Source organism: Staurois parvus, unplaced genomic scaffold (genome assembly GCF_062004578.1).
Source record: "Staurois parvus isolate SC_StPar_1 unplaced genomic scaffold, SC_StPar_1.0 ptg000423l, whole genome shotgun sequence".
Taxonomy (NCBI): domain Eukaryota; kingdom Metazoa; phylum Chordata; class Amphibia; order Anura; family Ranidae; genus Staurois; species Staurois parvus.
The window spans coordinates 2,907,033-2,930,722 of record NW_028318219.1 but is presented as its reverse complement, the minus strand read 5'-3'; the positions used below and the strand labels follow the sequence as shown (position 1 = coordinate 2,930,722).

The 23,690-nt window shown below is 40.2% G+C and overlaps 1 protein-coding gene across 3 annotated transcripts in view; it reads left to right on the top strand.

Moving 5' to 3' along the window:
- The window catches only part of GRIK5 (glutamate ionotropic receptor kainate type subunit 5), a 535,332-nt gene that overhangs the window by 480,999 nt on the left and 30,643 nt on the right, over positions 1–23,690 (top strand). For all 3 annotated transcript variants that reach the window (XM_089687354.1, XM_089687353.1, XM_089687352.1), the window contains 3 exons: positions 16,424–16,597; positions 17,960–18,125; positions 18,369–18,594. In XM_089687354.1, the coding sequence (XP_089543480.1) occupies positions 16,424–16,597; positions 17,960–18,125; positions 18,369–18,594 (566 nt within the window). The remainder of the gene's footprint in view (positions 1–16,423; positions 16,598–17,959; positions 18,126–18,368; positions 18,595–23,690) is intronic.

Here is a 23,690-nt window from a genome sequence, read left to right as displayed (position 1 = left end):
TATAATAATGCACTGAAAAAAAATGTTAATTTATTTGCTCTATATGCCATGCAGATTTCTGAAATATCAAGCATCTTACCTCCTGAGGCATTGTATTCATTAAACATTATTCAACTGTTTGTAGCACTAGATTTTATCTTCTTCTAAACAAACAAATGTAACTTGGACCAGGTGCAGCACCCATTATGGTACCTTATTGTCCAAGCTATTAATGTCTGCCACCTGAAAATACTGGACTCATTTTATGATACAATATATCACAGATTCAAATTAACTTACTGTATGTAGCTCAGGTGTCAGCAGCCGGTAGCTGTTCGCTGGTGGGGAATGGCAGTACTAGGATAGTTCCAAAAAATTTAGAAGGTGTCCTAGATGTCCATGCTTGGTCTAGTGAAGTTTATCACAATCAGCCTCTGGAATGCCTTCAGTAACCCAAATTTAAAAAGGCAATATATTAAGGTAATTAGGGCTCTGATAGACATGCTAGAAAAACATGGATATTGTCCATAATAATGAAATATAAAGACTGCATGGTAGTTGTAGGCAATACCTGCATTTCTTTCTTTGCTGAAGGTACTATATACTATATGGCCAAAAGTTTGTGGAACCCTGACAGTCCCACCTATATGGGTTTGCTGCACATCACATTTCAAAACCAAGGGCATTGATATGGATTTGCCCCCCATCTTTGAGGCTATAACAGCCATCATTCTTATGGGACATCTTTCCAGAAGATTTTTTAGTGTGTCTGTGGGAATTGGTGCCCATTCTAACAATGTAATTGGCTTTTTAATTCATCCCAAAAGTGTTAAGTAGGATTTAGATGCAAGTCACACGAATCATCAAATCATATTTTTATAGAGCTTACTTTGAATACAGGGGCAGTCGTGCTGAAACAAAAAATGGTCTTCCCAAATTGTTGCCACAAAATGGAAGTGCACAACTGTCAAAAAAATCTATTTTTATGGTGTCACATTAGCAGTACTTTTCACATCTAACAACTGAACTCAATAACATGAAGGTTTGGTAACATATGTTTAGCCCAATTAATAGGTGTATTGGTCAGGTGTGCAAAATGTTTGGTCACATTATGAAATAAACCTTGCATACATTCTTTGGTCACACTGTTTTTCTATTGCATTGGACAACACTGTGTCAGTATAGTGGGTCTCATTAGAAATTCAAATTAAATAAAAAAATATCATAAGGCTGGTAGTATAAATAAGCATGAGAAGTTCCATAGAAATGATTTAACTGCAATATGTTTAGGGTGAGTTGTAACGCTGCATGAGAAATGTATAGAGAACAACTAATCCAAGTGGAGGACACCAGAGGTCTGGGCTTTCACTTACTGTCTTGCTGTCTAAAATGATATATACCTGGAGATCATTTACCCTTTTACTGGAGACTATTTATATACATTTCACATGTGGGACTAAGTGAAGTCTACTTAGACTCGGCACTACTGAAACAGTTACAAGTAGACAATTAGAGTCTCTGAGGCTCTGTTCTTAACTCTGTACAATTTAATGTGGAATAAAGACGGGACATGAGATTTTACTGTCAAGGCTGCCTGATGATTTTCCTCTTTTTCATCAGTCCAGAACATCCCGGATTCTTGTTTTTTTTGACGACTGAGCTGACCTTTTCTCTGCAAACAGAGAAATTCAGCAGATCAATTGCTTTTGTCTGACTGAAGCCAATAATTGCTCCACTAACACCAAAAAGGACTAGCAATTTGTCATTATATTGAGTGGCTGAAAACTAAAGAGTGAAATATAAACTGTGTAAAACAGGAAAGCAGGAAATAATATGCATTGTACAGAAAAACTGTATGTGTTCCTGCAGAAAAAAAAGTAGCAATGGAGGAATTAATTACATGTCTGAACACACTGGTGCTATATAAATGGTATATACAGGTATATACACATATTATTATTACAGGTATTTATATTCAATTTTTGCAGTGCCTTACATCTATATTGTAGATTCACATCAGTCCCTGCCCTCAAGGAGCTTACAATCTAAGGTCCCTAACTCACATTCAAACATCCTAGGGGCAATTTAGACAGGAGCCAATTAAGCTATCGGCATGCGTTTGGAGTGTGGGAGTAAACCAGAGTATCCAAAGGAAACCCATAGCAGGCACATATAAAATATATATATATATATATATATATATATATACACACACATACATATATTATATTGCCAAAAGTATTGGTCGGCCTGCCTTTACATGCACATGGACTTTAATGGCATCTCAGTCTTAGTCTGTAGGGTTCAATAATGAGTTGGCCCACACTTTGCAGCTATAACAGTTTCAACTCTTCTGGGAAGGCCATCCACAAGATTTAGGAGTGTGTCTATGGGAAGGTTTGACCATTCTTCATGAAGCACATTTGTGAAGTCTGGCACTGATGTCGGATGAGAAGGCCTGGCTCACAGTCTCCACTCTAATTCATCCCAAAGGTGTTCTGTCGGGTTGAGGTCAGGACTCTGCAGGCCAGTCAAGTTCCTTCACCCCAAACTCACTCATCCATGTCTTTATGGGCCTTGCTTTGTGCACTGGTGCGCAGTCATGTTGGAACAGGAAGGGGCCATCCTCAAATTGTTCCCACAAAGTTGGGAGCATGAAATTGTTCTAAATGTCTTGGTATGCTGACGCCTTAAGAGTTCCTCTCACTGGAACTAAGGGGCCAAGCCCAACCCCTGAAAAACAGCCCCACACCATAATCCCCCCTCCACCAGACTTTACACTTGGCACAATGCAGTCAGGCAAGTACCGTTCTCTTGGCAACCGCCAAACCCAAACATATCCATCAGATTGCCAGATAGAGAAATGTGTTTGGTCACTCCAGAGAACACATCTCCATTGCTCTAGAGTCCAGTGGTAGTGTGCTATACACCACTGCATCTGACGCTTTGCATTGCACTTGGTGATGTAAGGATTGGATTCAAATCTATATTTTTTGAATATCTTCAGATTTTTTTAACATATAAAAAAGTAATTTCAACATATATTTTTACATATATTTGTAAATGCATTCCAAAAATATAGATGTGTTTTTAAAGACATATAGTATATTTGAAATGTATTTTTAAACATATTTTTCATATATTATGTAATAAAAACGCATTTCAACATGCAGTATATAAATATATATATATACTGTATATATATATATATATATATATTTATTTATTAAAATATATTTTTCATATATTAAATATGGCCACAATTGTAGCATTTCAAATATATGGCAATATATTTGGGAAGAATATTTTTTAAATATACTTCAAATATATTTTTCTTCCATGTGGTTGTATATATATAATATATATATATATTTTTCTCTATCCATGCTAAATAGCACAAATGAACGAATCTGCTGTGGCTATTGTATTTTGTTCTGTTGAGCTGACAATTTTGCACTCGAAGGGTGGCGGGCAGTAAACGAGTTTCAGCGGGTATATGCTCCATGTATGGGCAGCCTAATGTGATAATAAATAATATGCCTATTCTTCAAAAATAATCCATGTACAACTAGTACTTAAAGTGGAACTTCACTTACTAAAGGCAGTTCCACTGATTGTCTGCCACCCCCCCCCCCCACAGGACTTAGATATTTTTCTTTCTGGGATTGGGTACCTTGTCTTGACAGATACCCACTCCCACATCTGATTGGATTACCTATGCGATCTGAGCGGAAGTTTGACCTCTACAGCCAGCAACCTCTTGGGACACGTTACAGGTCCCAGGAGGCTCCAGGAACATTCATGGAATGCAGAACTGCTCACACATGGGCAATGAGGAGCTAGCTGTGAAGTTGCAGGAAGTCACAGCCAGCTTCTCACAGTCAACATGGCGGCACCGCGGACCTGAAGAAGTGTCTTTATATTAAAAGTCAGCAGCTACTGTAATAGTAGCTGTTTACTTTTAATTTTTTTTTAAACTGAAGTTCCTCTTTAATGGCCCTGTCATCTATTTTTCATAAAATTGTTTCTTATTGTTTTTCCACCTCCTTGTACCATCCTCCATGGATTCCCGACTTCTTTTCCCCCTCACTTCCATTTATTTGTAACTAGCAGTGGACACTATTTGTGGTCATCTACACTGCTTTATGCACATTACAAATCCCATAGGTCATAGTTAATCTCAGGAACGGGCAAGAGAGGGTTCCTACATACAGTGGGACCATGGAGAATAAACATAGCCACTCTCTAACAGGAAGTCACAGCAGCAAAAAAAAATGAATTTGAAGATCTGGAGAAGGCTGAGAGCAATAGAATGGACATTTTGAGTTAAAGCTGAACTAAACCCTCCTTTTCTTTTCAGCCATGGAGGCTGCCATCTTAGCTTCTGTTTGATCTTCAAGTGCCATGATGCTGCACATGTGATCAGTTATGACACCAGCTATTTGATGGTTTGACAGTTTGGTGAAGAGCACAAGCAAAAGTGACAGATACGTTCTCTGCACGTGTAGGGAATGTACAGTAACTATTTATTGAAACTATGTAATTGATGGATTTAGTTCTTCTTTAAAAATACATACTGGAATAGAAATGTATTTAAACTGAGTTTAGTGTCACTTTAAGAATGAATGAAGCAACCTGATTGGTTGCAGAAAAAAAATAGTTCAAATTGGTAACAGTCAGCATAGACCTTTAAATTTCCAATTTTCTTTGGTTTTTATACATCGGCCCTGATATGATGTAACAGAAAAAAAGTCTCTCCGGGAAAGAATGGGTTAGGAATAAATTGCAGCTTTTGCCTACGAAAGCCCTATTTAGATTTACAATATATTTGACCTATTCGGAAATCCGTCTGCTAAATTAAAACTTGTTAGGTTGCCGAATGCGAGACATCAGAAGCCCGAGGCACAAAACACGACTAATTTCCCCACATAGTTCTGTTTGTTTTGGAATTTAGATGCTGGATGCGCTCCTCAAAACACAGGAAGAGTAAACAACGCGTATCGGACAAAATACGCGCTCACTCATTCATATCCAGCTTTCACTCATTTATATCTGGCACAACTGTTAAATACACAACTGCAGAAAACACATATTAAAGAGACCATGGGGTTGATTTATTAAAGGGAAGCAGGCAGTTCGTTTTACAAGGGAAGTTGCACTTTGCAAGTGAATTTTCCCCAGAACTTAGTGAATGAGATGAAGCTCTGCTGATTTTCATCATCCATTCATGTACAACTAAAAATACTGTTTGTTTTAATAGTTCTTTGCATTCAATTGTGTATTCTTTGCAAAGAGAAATTTCACCACATTCATTAATCTCTGGGGAAAATTAGAACTTCCTTTGCAACGTGAATAGTCTGTTTGTGTTTAATAAATCAACCCAACTGTCACTTCGCATTGGATGACATAGGGAATGACTTACTAAAAGCAAACAGCAGAGCTTCGCTTCTTTCACTAAGCTCTGGGGAAAGTTCCCATGCATAGTGCAACTTGCCTTGAAAAGTGAACAGCCTGTTTGCCTTTAGTGAATCAACCCCCATGTCACCTTGACGATCCAGAGCAAAGTGACAGTGGGGTTGATTCACTAAAGACAAATGGACTGCTCACTTTGCAAGGGAAATTATACTTTGAAAGGGAACTTTCCCCGGAGCTTAGTGAAAGAGGCGAAGCTTTAATGACTTCCATCATCCAATCATGTGCAAGCAAAAATGCACTTGTTATGTTTCTTTCAAGTTGGGTATTCTATGCAAAGTAAAATATCACCTCATTCACTAAGCTCTGGGGTAAATACCTTTGCAAAGTGAAATTTTCCTTGCAAAACAGCTTGCTTGCCTTTAGTACATCAACCCCCATGTCATCCAGAGAAAAGGGGCAGAGGGGTTGATTTACTAAAGACAAATAAGCTGCTCACTTTGCAAGGGAAATTTCTCCAGAGCTTAGTGAATGTGGTGAAGCTATGCTGCCTTCCATCATCCAATCATAAGCAAGCAAAATGCATTTTTTGTTTCTTGCAAGTGATTGGGAATTTTTGCAAAGTGAAATTTCTCCACATTCACTAAGTTCCGGGGAAAATTCCCCTTGCAATGTGCAACTTCCTTAGCAAAGTGAACAGTCTATTTGCCTTTAGTAAATCAACCTCTTAGTGTTCCATTGCTTCTTCTATTGCAGCCAACACAAAATACTCAGTGCTCCAGTGCATTTAAAAAAACTAAAAATTATGCAATACTCATCTCCTCCCAGTATTCCTCTCCAATCATTTTCTGCTTGTCTGCCTGGATGGATGACAAACAGCAGAATTCAAACCGCTTCCTGTGATCCCATGTTGTCGTGAGCCTGACCCATGGGGGGGGGGGGGGGGGGTATATTATCAAACTGGCCCGGGCTTATAGGAGCATGCAGCAGAGAATGAAAATCTGCCACATCATTATGTGGCAGGTGTCTGGACCTTTCTTTCACCATAGGAGGAAGACACCCATGAGATCACACAATTGGACCAAAGACAGCTAGTAAAAAGATATGTATATAATGTTTAAAGATGTACGGATCTATATAACTAAACAGGTCACTATGGGGTCTATGTATAAAAATTATTTTTGTTTAACTAATATGTCAGTTATTTGTAAAGGCGCAACAAATCTTCACCATTATTTGCTTAATGCATTTATCTCCTATGACCATGAGCGCCATCTAGTAGCAATAAAGTGGTAATTGTTTCTGATTATGGTATTTCAAGAAAACTGCTGCATTATTGCCACTAGATCAGTGGTTCTCAACCTTCCTAATGCCACGACCCTTTAATACAGTTCCTCATGTTGTGGTGTCCCCCAACCATAAAATTATTTACTCAGTAATTATAATTCATGAGTGTCGTTTTACCTCCAATACGGCTGCTTTCAACACAGTAGCTGCTTTTAACAGAGTAGCTGCTTTCAACACAGCAGCTGCTTTCTACACAGTAGCTGCTCTTTACACATCGGAAATATGTGTTTTCCAATGGTCTCAGGCGACCCCTATGAAAGGGTTGTTCGACCCCCAAAGGGGTCACGACCCACAGGTTGAGAACCACTGCACTAGATGATGCTGACGATCCTAGTAAATAAACATATTAGGCAAATTACTCATGCCTGTGTAAATAGTTGACACATTTGTACAGCATTTTTTTTATATATATGGATCCTCACATTTAGGTGTACAATACCCACATCTTTTGTAAAAATGTATTTTTCTCCTAGCTTGAGATTTGAGACTATAATTGCACCTAACGTGCACAAACAAATCCATTCTGTTAATAAATTATTGAACCACTTAGTTATATTTTATTCAACAAAATCATTAAAAGCATTAAAAAATAACTCAGCAGCATTGTGTGAAGATCGGTCATTTTGATATTACATATTGTCAACATTCAACCATCAACATTGTGTAAAAGTTGTATAGATTTCCACCATTACATACTTTTGTAGATCTATGTCCTGGTATTATATCTTCCTCTGAAGAATTGTGTCAGAACATTTGCATTTCAAACAGTAGTAATCAATTACAAAATGTTGAAGGTCTATACAACTCATAGAGAATGCAGATTGTTGTTTACAATATGTACAGTATTATCAGAAGACTGATCTCTTTGCATAATGCAATATTTTTTAATTAGGAAGAAAATGTCCTGTGAGCCGCACATTGCTGCAAGCCCTGTGTGTGAGAGTGTAAGAACCTCATCCCAGGCTACAACCAGGCCACACCTCCAACGCGTTTTGCTTTGCCCCCAGAGCTTAGTCATGTTTTTTTTACGCTTTTTTAAATAAAATATAACAAAGTAGTAGTTATGATACAATAACTGACTGGATTCTTTTGTACAAATTGGATATCATTAAAGCAACGCTAAATTCTAGTTTAAAAAAAAAATCTATGAAAGAATGTACCTTTTATTGCTTTCAGCCTACTTCAACTCTCCAGATTTCATTTTTAGATCTGACTTCCTGTTAGGGCAGACTGTCTCAAGTAGGGTTCCTCTAGAGGGTGCCAAGTGTTCCTTGAGAAATTAGCAATTACTGAACCTCAGATAATTAACCAATGACACCAATGATCTTTGAGTTATCTGTACAGGAAGCATTCGTCCCATTGACCACCAGTGTAAGGAATGTTCTATCCACTGGTCACCAATGTACAGAGCATTCTTCCTACTGACCACCAGAGTAGTGAGATTCTGTCCAATTACCATCTATTTAAAGGGAGCCTTCTTCTAATGACTACTAATCTTAGATGAGTAACAACGGCACAGACACCACTGACCTTTGAGTTATCTGTACAGGAAGCATTCTTTCCTTTGACCATCAATGTGAGGAATGTTCTTTCATCTGGCCACCAATGTATGGAGCATCCTTTCTACTAACCACTAATGTGAGAAGCATGCTTCTCACTGATCACCAGTGTAAGGAGCATTCTTCCCACTAACCACCAATGTAAGGAGCATTCTTCCCATTAACCACCAATGTAAGGAGCATTCTTCTCACTGACACCAATGTAAGGAGCATTCTTCCCACTAACCACCAATGTAAGGAGCATTCTTCCCATTAACCACCAATGTAAGGAGCATTCTTCTCACTGTCCACCAATGAGAGGAGCATTCTTCTCACTGACACCAATGTAAGGAGCATTCTTCCCACTAACAACCAATATAAGGAGCATTCTTCCCATTAACCACCAATGTAAGGAGCATTCTTCTCACTGACCACCAATGTGAGGAGCATTCTTTTCACTGACCACCAGAGTAATGGAACTCTTTGCAATTACAACCAGTTTAAAGGGAGCTTTCTTCCACTGATTACCAATCTCAGATACATAACCACTGACACTAGTAATCTTTGAGCTATCTGTACAGAAACCATTCTTCCCGTTGACCACTAATGTGGGGAATGCTTATTCCACGGGCCACCAATGTAAGGGGCATTATTCCCACTAACCACCAATGTAAGGAGCATTCTTCTCACTGACCACTAATGTAAGAAGCATTCTTTCCACTGACCACCAATGTAGCGAGCATTCTTCTCACTGATCACCAAAGTATTGGGACTCATTCCAATTACCACCAATTTAATTGGTAGTCATCTCCCAATGACTACCAATCTCAGATAAGTAGCTGCGGCACTGACACCATTGACACTTTGAGCTATCTGTACAGGAAGCATTCTTCCCGTTGACCACCAATGTGAGGAATGTTCTATCCTCTGGCCACCGAAGCATTATTTCTGCTAACCACTAATGTAAGGAGCATCCTTCCCACTAACCACCAGAGTAATGGGACTTTTCCCATTTACCACCAATTTAAAAGGACCCTTCTCCCACTGACTACCAATCTAAGGGAGTCTGTCTCCACTGACCATATACTGTATGTAAAGGAGAATTTCATTGACTTCTGATGTAAGTGGGCACAACTTAACCAACTAATGTTCGTGTCAACGTGCCATGACTGGTAGATATATTAATTATTATATAAGTGACAGTGTTATTAACAAATACTCCAAAAAATAATACTACAATCACCTTAATCCCCAAATTTTTTCAAAATTATATAAATCCACTACCAATATACAGTCCACTACAATTCTTTTTCAAGTTCACTAAAATATCCAATCAATTCTTCCAACGATATTCATAAACAGTCCACCTCAAAGAAAAGAGAACTCATATAGTGCATTATCTTTTGTAAAATTATACAGTGTATATGTAAAAAAAACTTTTATATATACTTCCTACAGTGAATATCCCATCAGTGTATATAACACTCTTTTAGTGCCACATCAAAAAAACTCAAATTCAGAAAAGTGTACACTTCTAAATGCAGTAAGGATACCCTTACCAACTTTCCCAATATAATAGGCTTTATAGTAATCCAGAAACTCCACAGGCTGAACCGCTTAGGAACCTCTGCTGTATCCTGCAGCCACCACACTCTCTGGATTCCTCAGAGCCATTAAGTAGTGGATGTGAAAGGATTATTTTTGAGACATAAGGATATTGTTTAGTGTCACTTTGATGTCCCAATTCTCATGCTAAATATACATTTTTACTTTTTTTTAAATATATAAATGGTGGGGGGTTTCTCCATTGTGAGAGGTATCTGCAAACAGGGACCAAGCCTATTCTGACTCAACTAAAGGATGATAAACCTTATCTCCAAGGATGTGTACAGCTATACCACGTGGTGTTGAATTTATCACTTGCATTGGGTCAGATAGTTTAACTCAATGAATAAACTCACATGTTGAGGAAGTCAGATGAGGAAACCCATTTGAATGTTCTGTTTAATGGAGAATATTCATAGGTAGAAAAATGTTAATGTTGTAGCCTCATGAAAGATGCATTCAGGAAGACAGGATACAGTGGAATGATTACAGAGAGAGGCAGGGGGGAGGAGTATACACAAGTACGGTGAGAGAAAGAGCTCAGCTTAGACAGAAGGAGACAGCTTAAAGACACAGAGCAATAATAAACAAGTGATGGTCACAGAGAAATAATAATAAATCAAATAGTGTGCCACAACAAAGCCGAAGTTCCATTTTAATGTCAGTCTTCCAAAGGACCCTAATATTGGATTTACACTGTCCTGTGTACACACAGTACGCATGGTAATGCTTACATCAATGTGTGAATGGGCCCTTAGAGTTTCGCTTAACTGCAGTGTATAGTAAACAAGCCACATAGGAAATAATGTGATTTTTACTTGACATACATTTTCATGAAGCATTTCAGGAAATGTTTTGCTGCTTGAAATTGGGCAAATGGCAATAGGCTCTTACGGTGGTGTTAAACTGAAATCCAAAATAAAATATTGCAGCCTACCAATCAATTGATGTGCAAGCTCCATTAGTTTTCTTTTTTTAGGCATTTTTTCTCTAATGATCTGGCCAGATGATTTCAAATATTACTGCTTAGCAATCCTTGAATGTGGTGGCTGCATTAGTGTTCTTAAGGCTTTTTTCCTGTGTTTCCACCTGATAATTCAGCCAGTTAAATATTTCCTGACTTAGAGTGTCTCCACTTCACCAGAGGAGCAAAGGAGACACCTTTGACCAGCAGCATTGTCAATCTGGGGAGAGAGAAGTATTAAATGGACTAGCAGATTTAGATGGAATTGACTAACTGATAAATCCAAACTCCAACTTTTTTTGACAGGTGGCAAGGAGGCCTTTTTCAACCCCCCAAAAAAGTCTGACTGGCGGCATAGAAACCACATGCCACGTGGTTTCAGCACAGCCCTGTTCACTTGAATGGGTTATGTTTGTTGGCAGTACCGCCCGGTGAATAAAACATGTCTTTTAATATTTGCTGCTGCTGTGGCACGTCCAACCCTGAGTCATTGCATGCCCTTGTTTAGGTGAGTTGCGGTTGGGGAAGTAGTAAAACCGCACCTCAACTGACTGCTTTTATCACCCCCTGGCCACATGCCTGAAGAAGCCCTAACTGCCATTTTTACTGGACAGCTTGGTCTGCTAACCACTTGCCACCCAGTCACAGTAGATTTACTGGGCGGCAACTGCAGGCTCAGCACTGTAAATAGATGATGCTGGCTTGCTTCCGGGTTCGGAGTACACATGCATGTACCCCCTGCTGACTCACTCTGTGGTTGGACACAGCATGATTTTGTCAGCAGGTGTCAGCCAATGATGTATGGCAGAGACCTACTGATCAGCTATGCCCAATCAAATCACAGTTTACAAACAGGATTCTGTACACAGTGTAGCGATCTGGCTGTTTGTTCTCCCTGGAAAGCACAGGAGACTGTACAACAGTTACATCTCTTAGTAGAAACAGCACATAATACAGACATTACACTTGTTAGGCACACAGTTAACCCCTTGATTGCCCCTTGATGAACCCCTTCCTAGCCAGTGTCATTAGTACAGTGACAGTGTACAGTAATATATTGTATCATTGTATTAGTGTCACTATTGATGTCAGTGTCAGTGTACCTCCCAGCCAGCACCAGCTGGTGCCAGATTGCCCACCACGCTATTGCAGTCCCATTCACTGATTATTTATTATTTATTTATTACAGGTACTTATATAGCGCTGTCAATTTACACAGTGCTTTACATATATATTGTAATTCACATCAGTCCCTAACCCTCAAGGAGCGTACAATCTAAGATCACCACCATTACCAGTATAATATCCTAGCTGTGTAAATTCCATCTATATACTGTAATTTGTAGACACTGTAACTTTCACACAAACCAATTAATATCCGATTATTGGGATTTTTTTTGTTTTACCAAAGACATGTAGCAGAATACATTTTGGCCTAAATATATGAAGAAATTTGATTTTTTTTTTCATTTTTTTATTAGATATGTTTTAAAACAGAGAGTATAAAATATGGGGTTTTGTGTTTTTTTCTTTTTTTAAAATCTTCTGTCTTTTTTCATTCATATAATTACAATAACAAAACAAAACCCAGTGGCGATCAAATACCACCAAAAGAAAGCTCTATTTGTGTGAAAAAAAGATATAAATTTCATTTAGGTAGAGTGTTGCATGACTGAACAATTGGCAATTAAAGTAGTACAGTGCTGAATAGCAAAAATATTGCCCTGCTCATGAAGGGGATAAAACCTTCTGGAGCTCAAGTGGTTAAACGAGTTTGAAAACTAACAGACTTACTGGCCAGATCATCAAGTAAAAATAAAGGCAAAAAATCCTAAAAAAAAAGAAATCTAATGCAACCACCACATCTAAGAATTGGTAATCTGCAATATATTAAATTTTTGGTTTGGGGTTTATTATCGCTTTAAAACTTACATAGTAAAACAGAAGAATGTCAATGCCTGTCTTTCAGATTCTCTTTACTTTCTTCTTTTTTTTTTTGCCTCATATTTTTAATCTTCCAAAATGACACAAGCTCCTATAAGTATATTCTCTTCAGCCAGCACTTCATCCCATAGGTTTATCAGTCACACGGGGTATAATAATGTATTGATCTCAGGCTATTTAGGTTCCAAAACATCCATTGCCGTGGCAGTAACATCAGACTAGCGAGAGAAAAAGGCGGCTGAAATGGAAAAGGCAGTGTACTGTAAAAGATTATGGGGCCTATTCATCAAAGTCCTGAGAGCATGATAGTAAATTTGCATGTTGATGATCATGCTGTCCATGGGATGATGGTGTTCAAGGAGGTGTGCTGTGAATAATTGCCTTCGCTGAGCTGTGCAGATGCTTATTCGGAGGGCTGCATAAAAACATCTTAATGCCAGATTCTATAGGAGTGACACGGTTCAGCTCCCAGATGTCCCTCATTCAGATGTAAGTCCCTCTGTCCCTCCGTCACTCTTGTTAGGTCTGTTGTACAACGCTCTGTAGATAAGTACTCTTAAAACGACTATATATTGGAATAAAAAAGCTTCCCTAAAAAAATGTTAATACTTACCTGTCCTGCTGCCTGCACCACCCAACTCTGATTCTACATGACTAAGGTATAGCAGATATTACGGCTGTTCCTAAACCTTTTAAACTCCCCACCTAAACCTGTGACTTCCGCGATCATAAACGACACTGAGCCGCATTGGAGTTTAAAGGCCATAGCAGCCATTTTTATTAAAGAGTGCCCCCTTGTCTTCACAGAGGACAAGGAGGCACTCTTTACGTCTGGAGCAAAAGAAGTTTAATCTCCAAACACGAAAAGGAATAGACTTGTGGAATAGACTCCCTCAAGAGTTGGTTCTGGCCAGCTCAGTGGATTGCTTCAAAAAAGTCCTGGATTCTTTCTTAGATACACAGAATATAACTGGATACTAACATTTATAGGTAACGTTGATCCAGGGAATATCCGATTGCCTCTCGGGGGATCAGGAAGGAATTTTTTCCCAGCAGGAGCAAATTGGATCATGCTTTGCTGGGTTTTTTTTTCCTTCCTCTGGATCAACTGTGGGTATAGGATTATAACTTTTTCTATGGTTGAACTGGATGGACTTTTGTCTTTTTTCATCCAGACTAACTATGTAACAGCATTTTTCCAAAATTACACATTCTTTGCAATAACTCACCTAATCACTGCTCCCCTTCCTGTTACTCCGGATTACCTCTTTAAAGTCTAGGGTCTTAGAAGGCGACATATATTGACCAACCGGCTGTATCTACCACCAACATAGACTTCAAGGCCCCCAGCTGCAAATACACGGACTCGAGGACAATTTCCTAAAATTAACATTGATACAACCAACTTACTCCTGCACCATTACTGCAGTAAATCTGCTAGGGTAGGTACACCCATACCTGTGATGGGCCCAACCCACCATTCACCAAAATAATAAAACCCATCAATGCCTTCCAAGACCCTGAGACCCGTGCCAGTTGCCATGACAAAGACACCCAGAAAACAAGCAAACCCTTACAAAACACAGGAACACTTCCATCCAATAAACCACCCATAACCACTGAAAGGGCAGGAAGGACCCCTAAAGATGAGCCCCACAAACACGGAACTGTCAAACCATCGTGCTGAAGGGAAGAACTTGTCCTGCTGCCAGCAACAGTAGGGCACCCCCAAGAGAAAATAGACACCCCCCTGCAACAATATACCCCTTCAGCAAGATTAGACCCCTGCCAGAAACAACTGATCTCCCAGCAGCCAGCATCAGTAGACCCCTTCCTCAACAGTAGATTTCTCCCAGCAACATAAGACCCCCTCCAGCAATTACAGACCCACCACAAGCAGCAATAGATCCTACATTAGCAAAAATAGACCCCTTCCTCAACAGTAGATCCCTCCCAGCAACATAATACCCCCCCCAGCAATAATAGACCCACCACAAGCAGAAATAGATCCTCCATTAACAAAATAGACCCCTTCCTCAACAGTAGATCCCTTCCAGCAACATAAGACCCCCTCCAGCAATAATATACCCACCACAAGCAGCAGTAGATTCTCCATTAGTAAAAACAGACCCCTTCCTCCACAGTAGATCACTCACAGCAACATAAGACCCCTCCAGCAATAATAGACCCACCACAAGCAGCAATCCTCCATTAGTAAAAATAGACCCCTTCCTTAACCTTAACAGTAGATCCCTTCCAGCAACATAAGACCCCCTCCAGCAATAATATACCCACCACAAGCAGCAAAAGATCATCCATTGGCAAAAATAAACCCCTTCCTCAACAGTAGATCCCTCCCAGCAACATAAGCCCCACTCCAGCCACAATAGGCCCACCACAAGCAGCAATAGATCCTCCATCAGCAACAGTGGACCCCTTGCAACAATAGATCCCCCAAGTGACAGCAGATCAACTAGCACCCATTATCAATAGACCCTCCAACACACCCCAGTACCCCTAGCCATTAAATCCATTCAGTGATGGAGTTAAAGGAGATCAAACAATCAGAATGCATGTGTGGGCAGCCTTATGCCTTGTACACACTATTAGTTGTTTTTTTTTTTCGTTCAACACAGCGGGCTGAATGAAAACAAACTGACAGATCACTGTACTAACACAAATGGTGCTATTGTGTTCTGACGGAGGCAGGGGAGGACTGACCATTTGGAAACTCGGGCACTGCCCGAGGGCCCGGGGTCAGTAGGGGCCCCATGAGATGCCCCTGGTACCTTTTTTAAAGGCTTTTTTGAGTTTGGGCAAGGACACAGGGGCCCCATGATCCCCTATTGCCCAGGGGCACCATGAGTAGTCAGTCCACCCCTGGACGGAGGGACTGTCCACCCCCTCACCCCACGAGAACGCACCGCTCAGCACTCTCAGCCATTGGCTGAGAGTGCTGATCGAAAGCTGATCAGCAGATCTTTTTCTGTAATGCCCCTTCGAAAGAAGCCGGACCTGCTGCCGTACACAAGGTTCGAATGTCAGCTGGTTTCTGTTAAACTGGCCGATACCGCTTGATATTCAGCTCGAGAAAGAAGCTTTGGTGAAACTTGTTTAGCATCTGGGACACTTTAAGACCCTGTTTACATATGAGCACAGTGGAGAGACATTATAGAGACATTATACAAAGGAAAACAAAGCTCATTGTACATAAAAATAGGTGCGACTAACAAATATTTAAAAAGAATGGTCCAAAAGGACTAAAGGGCACTTGTAGAACATTCTATACAAACAAAAAGAGGTAGCATCAAATAGCAAGGTGTAATCATGCAGGTACATAGCTAATGGCACTAAAATGACATATACGAGTAGCAGAGGATATAAAACTCATCATACAGGCAATGATGTCTGCGTAGGGCGGGTGAAAGGTACCATAGGTAGAACCAACTAGGTATAGTTAAAGCAGATGTCTACTAGGAAACCTTGGCCCAGTTTCATAAGTGGAAGAGAACTATCCTGTCTAGGTGTTGGAATGTTGCAACCAGCAGTCCCAAAACAGCTTGTATGCTTTTATAACCCTTGTTATTATTTAAAATGTGTAACTGGGTAATGGTTTTTCCTCTTTCTCCACCAGACTGAGTCCCTATGAGTGGTACAACCCACACCCATGCCTTCGTGAGCGCCACCACATCCTTGAGAACCAATACACACTGGGGAACAGCCTGTGGTTCCCTGTAGGAGGCTTTATGCAGCAGGGGTCAGAGGTCATGCCCAGGGCTTTGTCGACAAGATGCGTCAGTGGTGTCTGGTAAGTTTCATCCTTTGTTTTTGGTTTTGCATGAGACAGCCCAGATCCTCCTCTTTTTGAGTCTCCCAGCAGTGCTCCACACATCCAACCCCACCCCCACCCCCCGCGCTGAGTGCCCCCAGAGTAAGTTGCTTACTCTGTGGGCACTCGTGTGTGCTCGCTCCCGAGTGCTGGTCTGTGTGTCCATAAGACACACAAAGTGGGGTTCGGTCCTGCCCTTCGCTCCTCATCACTGGCTCTAATTAACAGCAGCGAGAGCCAATGGCTCCAGCTGCTGTATCTGATCCAATGAGGAGCAAGGGAGCCGAGAGAGCCTCGTCTGTCATGCACATCACTGGATCAACATCAGGCTTAGATATGTATCTGCGGGGGAGAGGGCTGCACACTTTTTTTTCATTTTAATTAAAATAAGATGGTTAAATACTCCTCTTAGACGGCTTTCACTGGAACAGGTGTTCCTGTTGGAAGATTTCCCCTCATCTCCTGTTCTGGTGACGACTATAAATTGTTGGAATTTATATCACTTTTTATTTTGGTCGATATAAGGACAAATAAAGATAATATATCTCCTCAGTGGGGGCACGGACAGCAAAAAACCTGATAGGGGTTCCAATACTTGTCTACTCTATCCAAAAGGTTTAGCTATAAACACAATACAAAATATTCCAGATTTTCTGAGAAAAAGAAAGATCTACTATACTGTATAAACTGCAATGATGTACTTGCTCCTGTGGTAAGAATATTAGAATTGTCTTTTGGGCTATGAATTTTGAAAATAAAACAACATACCATAGCATCTTTCAGTTCTCTTTGGCTATCTGGGTCAGGTTTAACGCAGACTGAAAGATAATGCTGTATGATGATAATTGTATTAATCTAATTATATACCAGTGCCTGTAGTATCACTACTGGTAGGATGTAAGTTAAGGAGCTGCAGGATTGCCATCGAGGAATGTAGCTGTCTATGGTGGCTTAATCCTACTATTAATAGTACATCCTTGCAATAGGTTTTTTCACATGGCCAATAGACATTAGGGTACGGCAAATGAGGCATTTGCCTGGGGCTCTACCTATCTTGGGACTGCTTAGTATGGGCAAAAAGTGGAGAAAAATTTTAACTTATGCTAAGAAGAATCGATCTCAGGACATTTTTTTTTCTTTTTGAACAGATCTAACGTATCTAATTTAAGGGTATTATGATCACAAACAGCCACTTGGCTGGATAGGAGATTTTTAAATATACTGTATAAAAATAATTTTTATTACTAGGCATCACTTTATCTAAATCCAGCTCTTAAATGGAATTCTATAGGTGATTGGTATATACGGAATTGTTTGTCTTACTCATGGGCTTTTCTCTAGGTGGGCCTTCACACTTATCATCATCTCCTCCTACACTGCCAACCTTGCTGCCTTCCTGACCGTACAAAGAATGGAAGTCCCTATCGAATCAGCTGATGACCTTGCTGATCAAACCAATATAGAATATGGAACCATTCATGGTGGGTCCACCATGACCTTCTTCCAGGTTTGTACATCTCTATTCTTATATACCAAATCCATAACACTTTTTGACTTGTTGGACCTTCCAAGTTAAATTATATAGCATTAGTCAAGTTGGGTTGGAGTTGAAGTTGGGTTCTTGATTGCACTTTTCCTCATCTAATCATACATTTTGCTTCTTAGTATATACTGTAGGTTTAATAGGTCACTTGTCTATATGTTATCATGGTCAGGCTATATAGCTTTTTTGACAATTGTGTTCCCCCAGAATTCCCGATATCAAACCTACCAGCGCATGTGGAACTACATGAATTCCAAGCAGCCCAGTGTGTTTGTGAAGAGCACGGAGGAGGGAATAGCCCGTGTCCTGAACTCTCGCTATGCTTTTCTACTGGAGTCCACCATGAATGAGTACCACCGCAGGCTCAACTGCAATCTCACCCAAATTGGGGGATTACTTGATACAAAGGGCTATGGTATCGGCATGCCACTAGGTAAGGCAAGATTCTGTCTATTCACTTTCTTAGCAACTTCAGTTCCACAGCACCATTTGGCTCTGATGTGACTACATGATAAATTAGTTCACTTTTGTGTTCTAATAGGTGAATGTGCATAGTGAATTAAACCACTGCAACCAGTCATAAAGCATTATTTGATTACTGACTGCTCCAGGCTATAAACCTGATTGGTTGCTTTGGATTACTGCTAATTATTGCTCATCAACATACCATTTTAAAGGTGCGCTGATGAAATAGGAGTTTTAGAATACAAACACGAACATTTCTGATATACTTGTCCCAGAGGTTACTACCTGTCCACTGAGTGTCTTTAACCACTTCCGACCCAGGCCAATTCTGAACTTTCTCTTCTACATGTAAAAAACATCTTTTTTTTTTTTTGCTAGAAAATTACATAGAACCCCCAAACATTATATATATATATATATATACAATTTACTCTAATTTTTTTAAGTAGAGGCTTAAATAGAGAATAAAATGGTGGGCGTTGCAGTTTTTTATGTTACTTGGTATTTGTGCAGCTTTTTTTTTTATTTTTGGGAAAAAAAACACTTTAAAGCAAAGCTCTACCCTATAGGGGAAGTTCCGCTTTAAAGACTGGTCACCCGCTCCCTGTTAAGGATTGGCACCATTGGGGAGCCGGGGGGGGCTGGAGCGGATACCCAAAATTGACAGGTCCACTGTGATTGCCTAGCTGATCGGAAGTGGAAGCTGTCCCCCCCCCCCCCTCGCTCCCCGTAGTCTTCTGGGACACTTGACAGGTCCCAGAAGACTACGGGACCATTCAGTGCTACCTGCGTATGTGCAGTGGGCACCCATCTGTGAAGCCACAAGTTGTCAAAGCTGGGTGCCCACACTGAAGATGCCGGCATCGGGAACACAGGGCGGCCGATGAAATGAGCTGCGGGGGGGGGCACTGTTTTCTAAAGGCAGCAGCTATAGTTTTTGTAGCTGCTGAGTTTTATTTTTGTACATTTTCACTGGAATTCCACTTTAATGAATTTTAGTACACACAAATGCAATATAATCCCCCATTTTTTGGTAAATTATTAAAGATGATATTACACTGAGTAAATAAATACCTAACGTGTCACACTTTTTATTGTGCATGCCTGTGGAACGGTACCAAACTACGGTACCTAAAAATCTTTACACGCGACACACAGGAAGGCTGGTGCTAGAATTATTGCTCTCGCTCTTACATTTGCCATGATACCTAAGCATACCGACACATGCGTTCACCTTTGTGCATGAGAATGGTGTAACGGGGGAGCTTTAAAAATTTTATTTATTATTTATTTATTTTTTCATTTTTACACTGTCTCTTTAATTTAATTTTTTTAATTCCTTTTATTGCTGTCACAAGGAATGCAAACATCCCTTGTGACAACAGTCAACAGCTACACGTCCTCTTTATTGAGACATCTGGGGTTTAATAGACCCTAGGGGGTTTATTTACTAAAGCTGGAGAGTGCAAAATCAGACTCACTTCTGCATAGAAACCAATCAGCTTCCAGGTTTCATTGCCAAAGCTTCATTGAACAAGCTGAGGTTAGAAGCTGATTGGTTTCTATGCAGAAGGGAGTCTGATTTTGGACTCTCCAGCTTTAGTAAATAAACCCCTAGATGTCTTCTCTGCCCTTAACAGCATCAGACCAGACCAAGATCAGTCTGATCCGTGAGATTTCGGGTGAGGTGAGATTTTGAGCCAAATGTAGAGTCATTTTTCTTGCATAACTGATGGAGGTGGACTACTAGAGGATTCAAAGGAATCCAGACCCCTTAGGATAACAATAGATTCAGTGCATACAAGGGACAAAAGCTTTATATGACCTCACTTAACGGTTTGGTCATATACAGTATATATAAGGTGAGAGCACAACTGGTGAAGGTACACGAGTGATTGGTTTGCTAATAAACCAGAGGTGAATCGAGCTACAGCTGTTCAGATTACACCATTGTAACTGCAGAGATCACGGATGGAATATGGGCATTGACTTAATTTTTGGAAGATTTATATGAATTTTGAAGATATATATACATATATTTGTTTGTTTTAGTGGAGCGTGGCACAATTTTTGATATTTAAGTAGGATTGGCACCTTTGTATGGGTATATGTAAGGTGCAAGCGATCTGCTAATATCCATATAAATTAATAATTTATTGGCACTGAACAGTTGGTATAGCAGCTCACAAGATTTCACTTTTATGACAAATACTTATTGCTTTCAGTTTCTAATACCATAGAGATGATCAAGCACATTCCGCTCCCCGATCAGCTCTATGGTAAGCTGGCAAAAGGGAAAGCCCGGAGAGGCATTGGAGGGCAGCGGGTGCTTCCCGCCACCTGTAAAAGCCATTCAGTGGCTAATTAGCTGCTAGGATGGCTTTTACATAAAAGAGAATCGCCAGCCCTAAAAAACAATACTGTGATGATGCCTGTAGCTGCAGCCATCACCCTGGTATAACCACGGAAAATCCAGGACATCATGGGGTTTATTTACTAAAGCTGGAGAGTCCAAAATCAGACTCCCTTCTGCATAGAAACCAATCAGCTTCCAGGTTTCATTGCCAAAGCTTCATTGAACAAGCTGAGGTTAGAAGCTGATTGGTTTCTATGCAGAAGGGAGTCTGATTTTGGACTCTCCAGCTTTAGTAAATAAACCCCCATATGACATCATACTGGCAGCTGTCACAAATAGTACTCTGATGTTCTAAATGGCCCAGATGTTCAGCCTGTGTAAAATGCATCCCAGAGTGTTTTTGGTTTTAGGATCACTTTTACACACTGGAGAAAGAGGAAGCACATAATCATGTGACAGGATGTTACAATCCCATCCATCTTGATAAATCAAGTTGTGTTCTATTAAATACATCTTACATTAAAGCCAATGACACAATAGCAATTCTGTTGATGCCCGCAACTCCCCAGCAACAGCATCACTTTCTAAAGTCTCTTTATGTTTCTGTGTTTCTATTAGAAGAAACCATTCACCTATTTCTATAGTGTCATTTCTTTGCTCTCCAGACCATCGAGGCATTGTTTCCTAGCATTAGCAGTTCACTTAGTATATTTTTTAAAAAGGAGATTTTTTTTATTATATTTCCAATTAACAAAAGAATATTGATCACATGCAAACATAGATTCAAGAGTACAGAATGAGTGTACATTAGAGCTCAGAGTAAATGTACTGTAAATCTGAACACCTGTCATATTATCCAGTATATTGTCCACTGTGTTTTATATAACCTGTACAGTACAATACAATGTAAAAGAACAACAGCGAGTGGCTCATATACTCAACATAGACTAACAAAGCTAACACATTCTAGTTGCCTATCAATCTGTTCTATTTTGGTCTGCCTTTTATATTAGTAAAAATGAATGTTGCAGAGGCTGTTGTACTCTATATGTCCTCATGCACACTGGACGTTTTTACAGCGGCTGTTTTGGCGTTTGACAATTTTTTCTACAGCCAGTAAATCCTCCATCATGTTATACTATGTGTTCATGCACACATAGACTATAATCAACGTTTTTTGGCAGGGGCATTTTTTGGCTGGAAAACTGTAAAACCGCTCTAACACTGAAATATGTGGCAAAACGCAGTAAACCACTGTAAAGTGCACTAAATCACGGCAAACCGGTGTTTTTGGACTTTTTTTGAGCAAAAAAAAAATTTGGGGGGGAAAAAAGCTGAAAACGCAAAACGGGAAAAAATGCAGCTAAACGCCAATGCAAAAACGCTGAAAAACTCACTCACTTTATAGGTTACCAGTTTAGTTACAGCTGTTTACATATGTGCAGAGGACCAATTCGTGTGTTCATCTTTGCGAGCAAGCACGGGGGGCAGGGGTGCTTTAAAAAAAAATGTATTATTACTTTTTTTTATTTTTTTTTTACGCTGTTTCTTTCTTTTTTATTATCATTTTTATTGCTGTCACAAGGAATGTAAACATCCCTTGCAACAGCAATAGCAGTGACAGGTACTCTTTATTGAGACATCTGGGGTTTAATACACCCTAGATGTCTTCTCCGCCCTTAACAGCATCAGATCAGACCAAGATCAGTCTGATCCGTGAGATTTCGGGCGAGGTGAGATTTTGAACCAAATGTAGAGTCATTTTTCTTGCATAACTGATGGAGGTAGACTAAGGAGAGATTGGAAAAAGCATCTAATCACACCAAGATCGGTGTACTCAGATGCTTTCCCACCGTTTACCTCCCGGTTTCCTATACCATAGAGATCATCGGGGACCTTCCGGTCCTCTGAGATCTCTGTGGTAAGTCCCTGCTTTCATTCTGGTTTTCTGGTGGGACGGTAGAGCCTGGAGAGGCACCAATGGTCATCAGGAAGGGGGAGATGACTTCTCCTGCCACCTGTAAAAGCCATCCTAGCAGGAAATGTGCCGCTGGATGGCTTTTACAGGCGGCAGGATGGGTCATCTCCCCCTTCCTGTCACCCGCTGGTGCCTCTCCAGGCTCTACCTGCTGGCCACTGGCTTAAAAAAAAATTATACCAGGATGTTGCCTGAAGGTGCAGGCATCATCCAGGTACAACCACTTAAAGCCAAATGATGTACATGTACATGATTTGGCATCAAGTAGATATACTATTGTTTGTATTGGCATTACAATGCTGATGTAAAAATGAAAGTGTATGCTGTGACAGTAGATTTACTTTAAATTCCCTTTAATAGGGCTTACCTGTAGGTACTGTAAACATCTCCTAAACGTGCACCATGTAGGAGATATTTACTGTAGAAGGGGCAGTGATGCCACCAGCATGTGCGCACTGCGCTCTCAATGGATGGCGTGCTGTCCATTGAGAGATCCGTTCTGCGGCCAAAACTCTGTTTGCGCATGCGCGTGAGTGGCAGCATCATGGCTCAGTCAATCAGATGACCACAGCTCACGAACCCAGAAGGAAGACTGGGTGAAGATGGAAGCATCGGGGAGCCGTGACAGCGCTCCACTGGAGGGCTTCGTTTTCAGGTAATTCTCTCATAATGTGCTAGTATGCAATGCATACTAGCACATTATGTTCTTAACTTGGAGGGAGAAGATTTT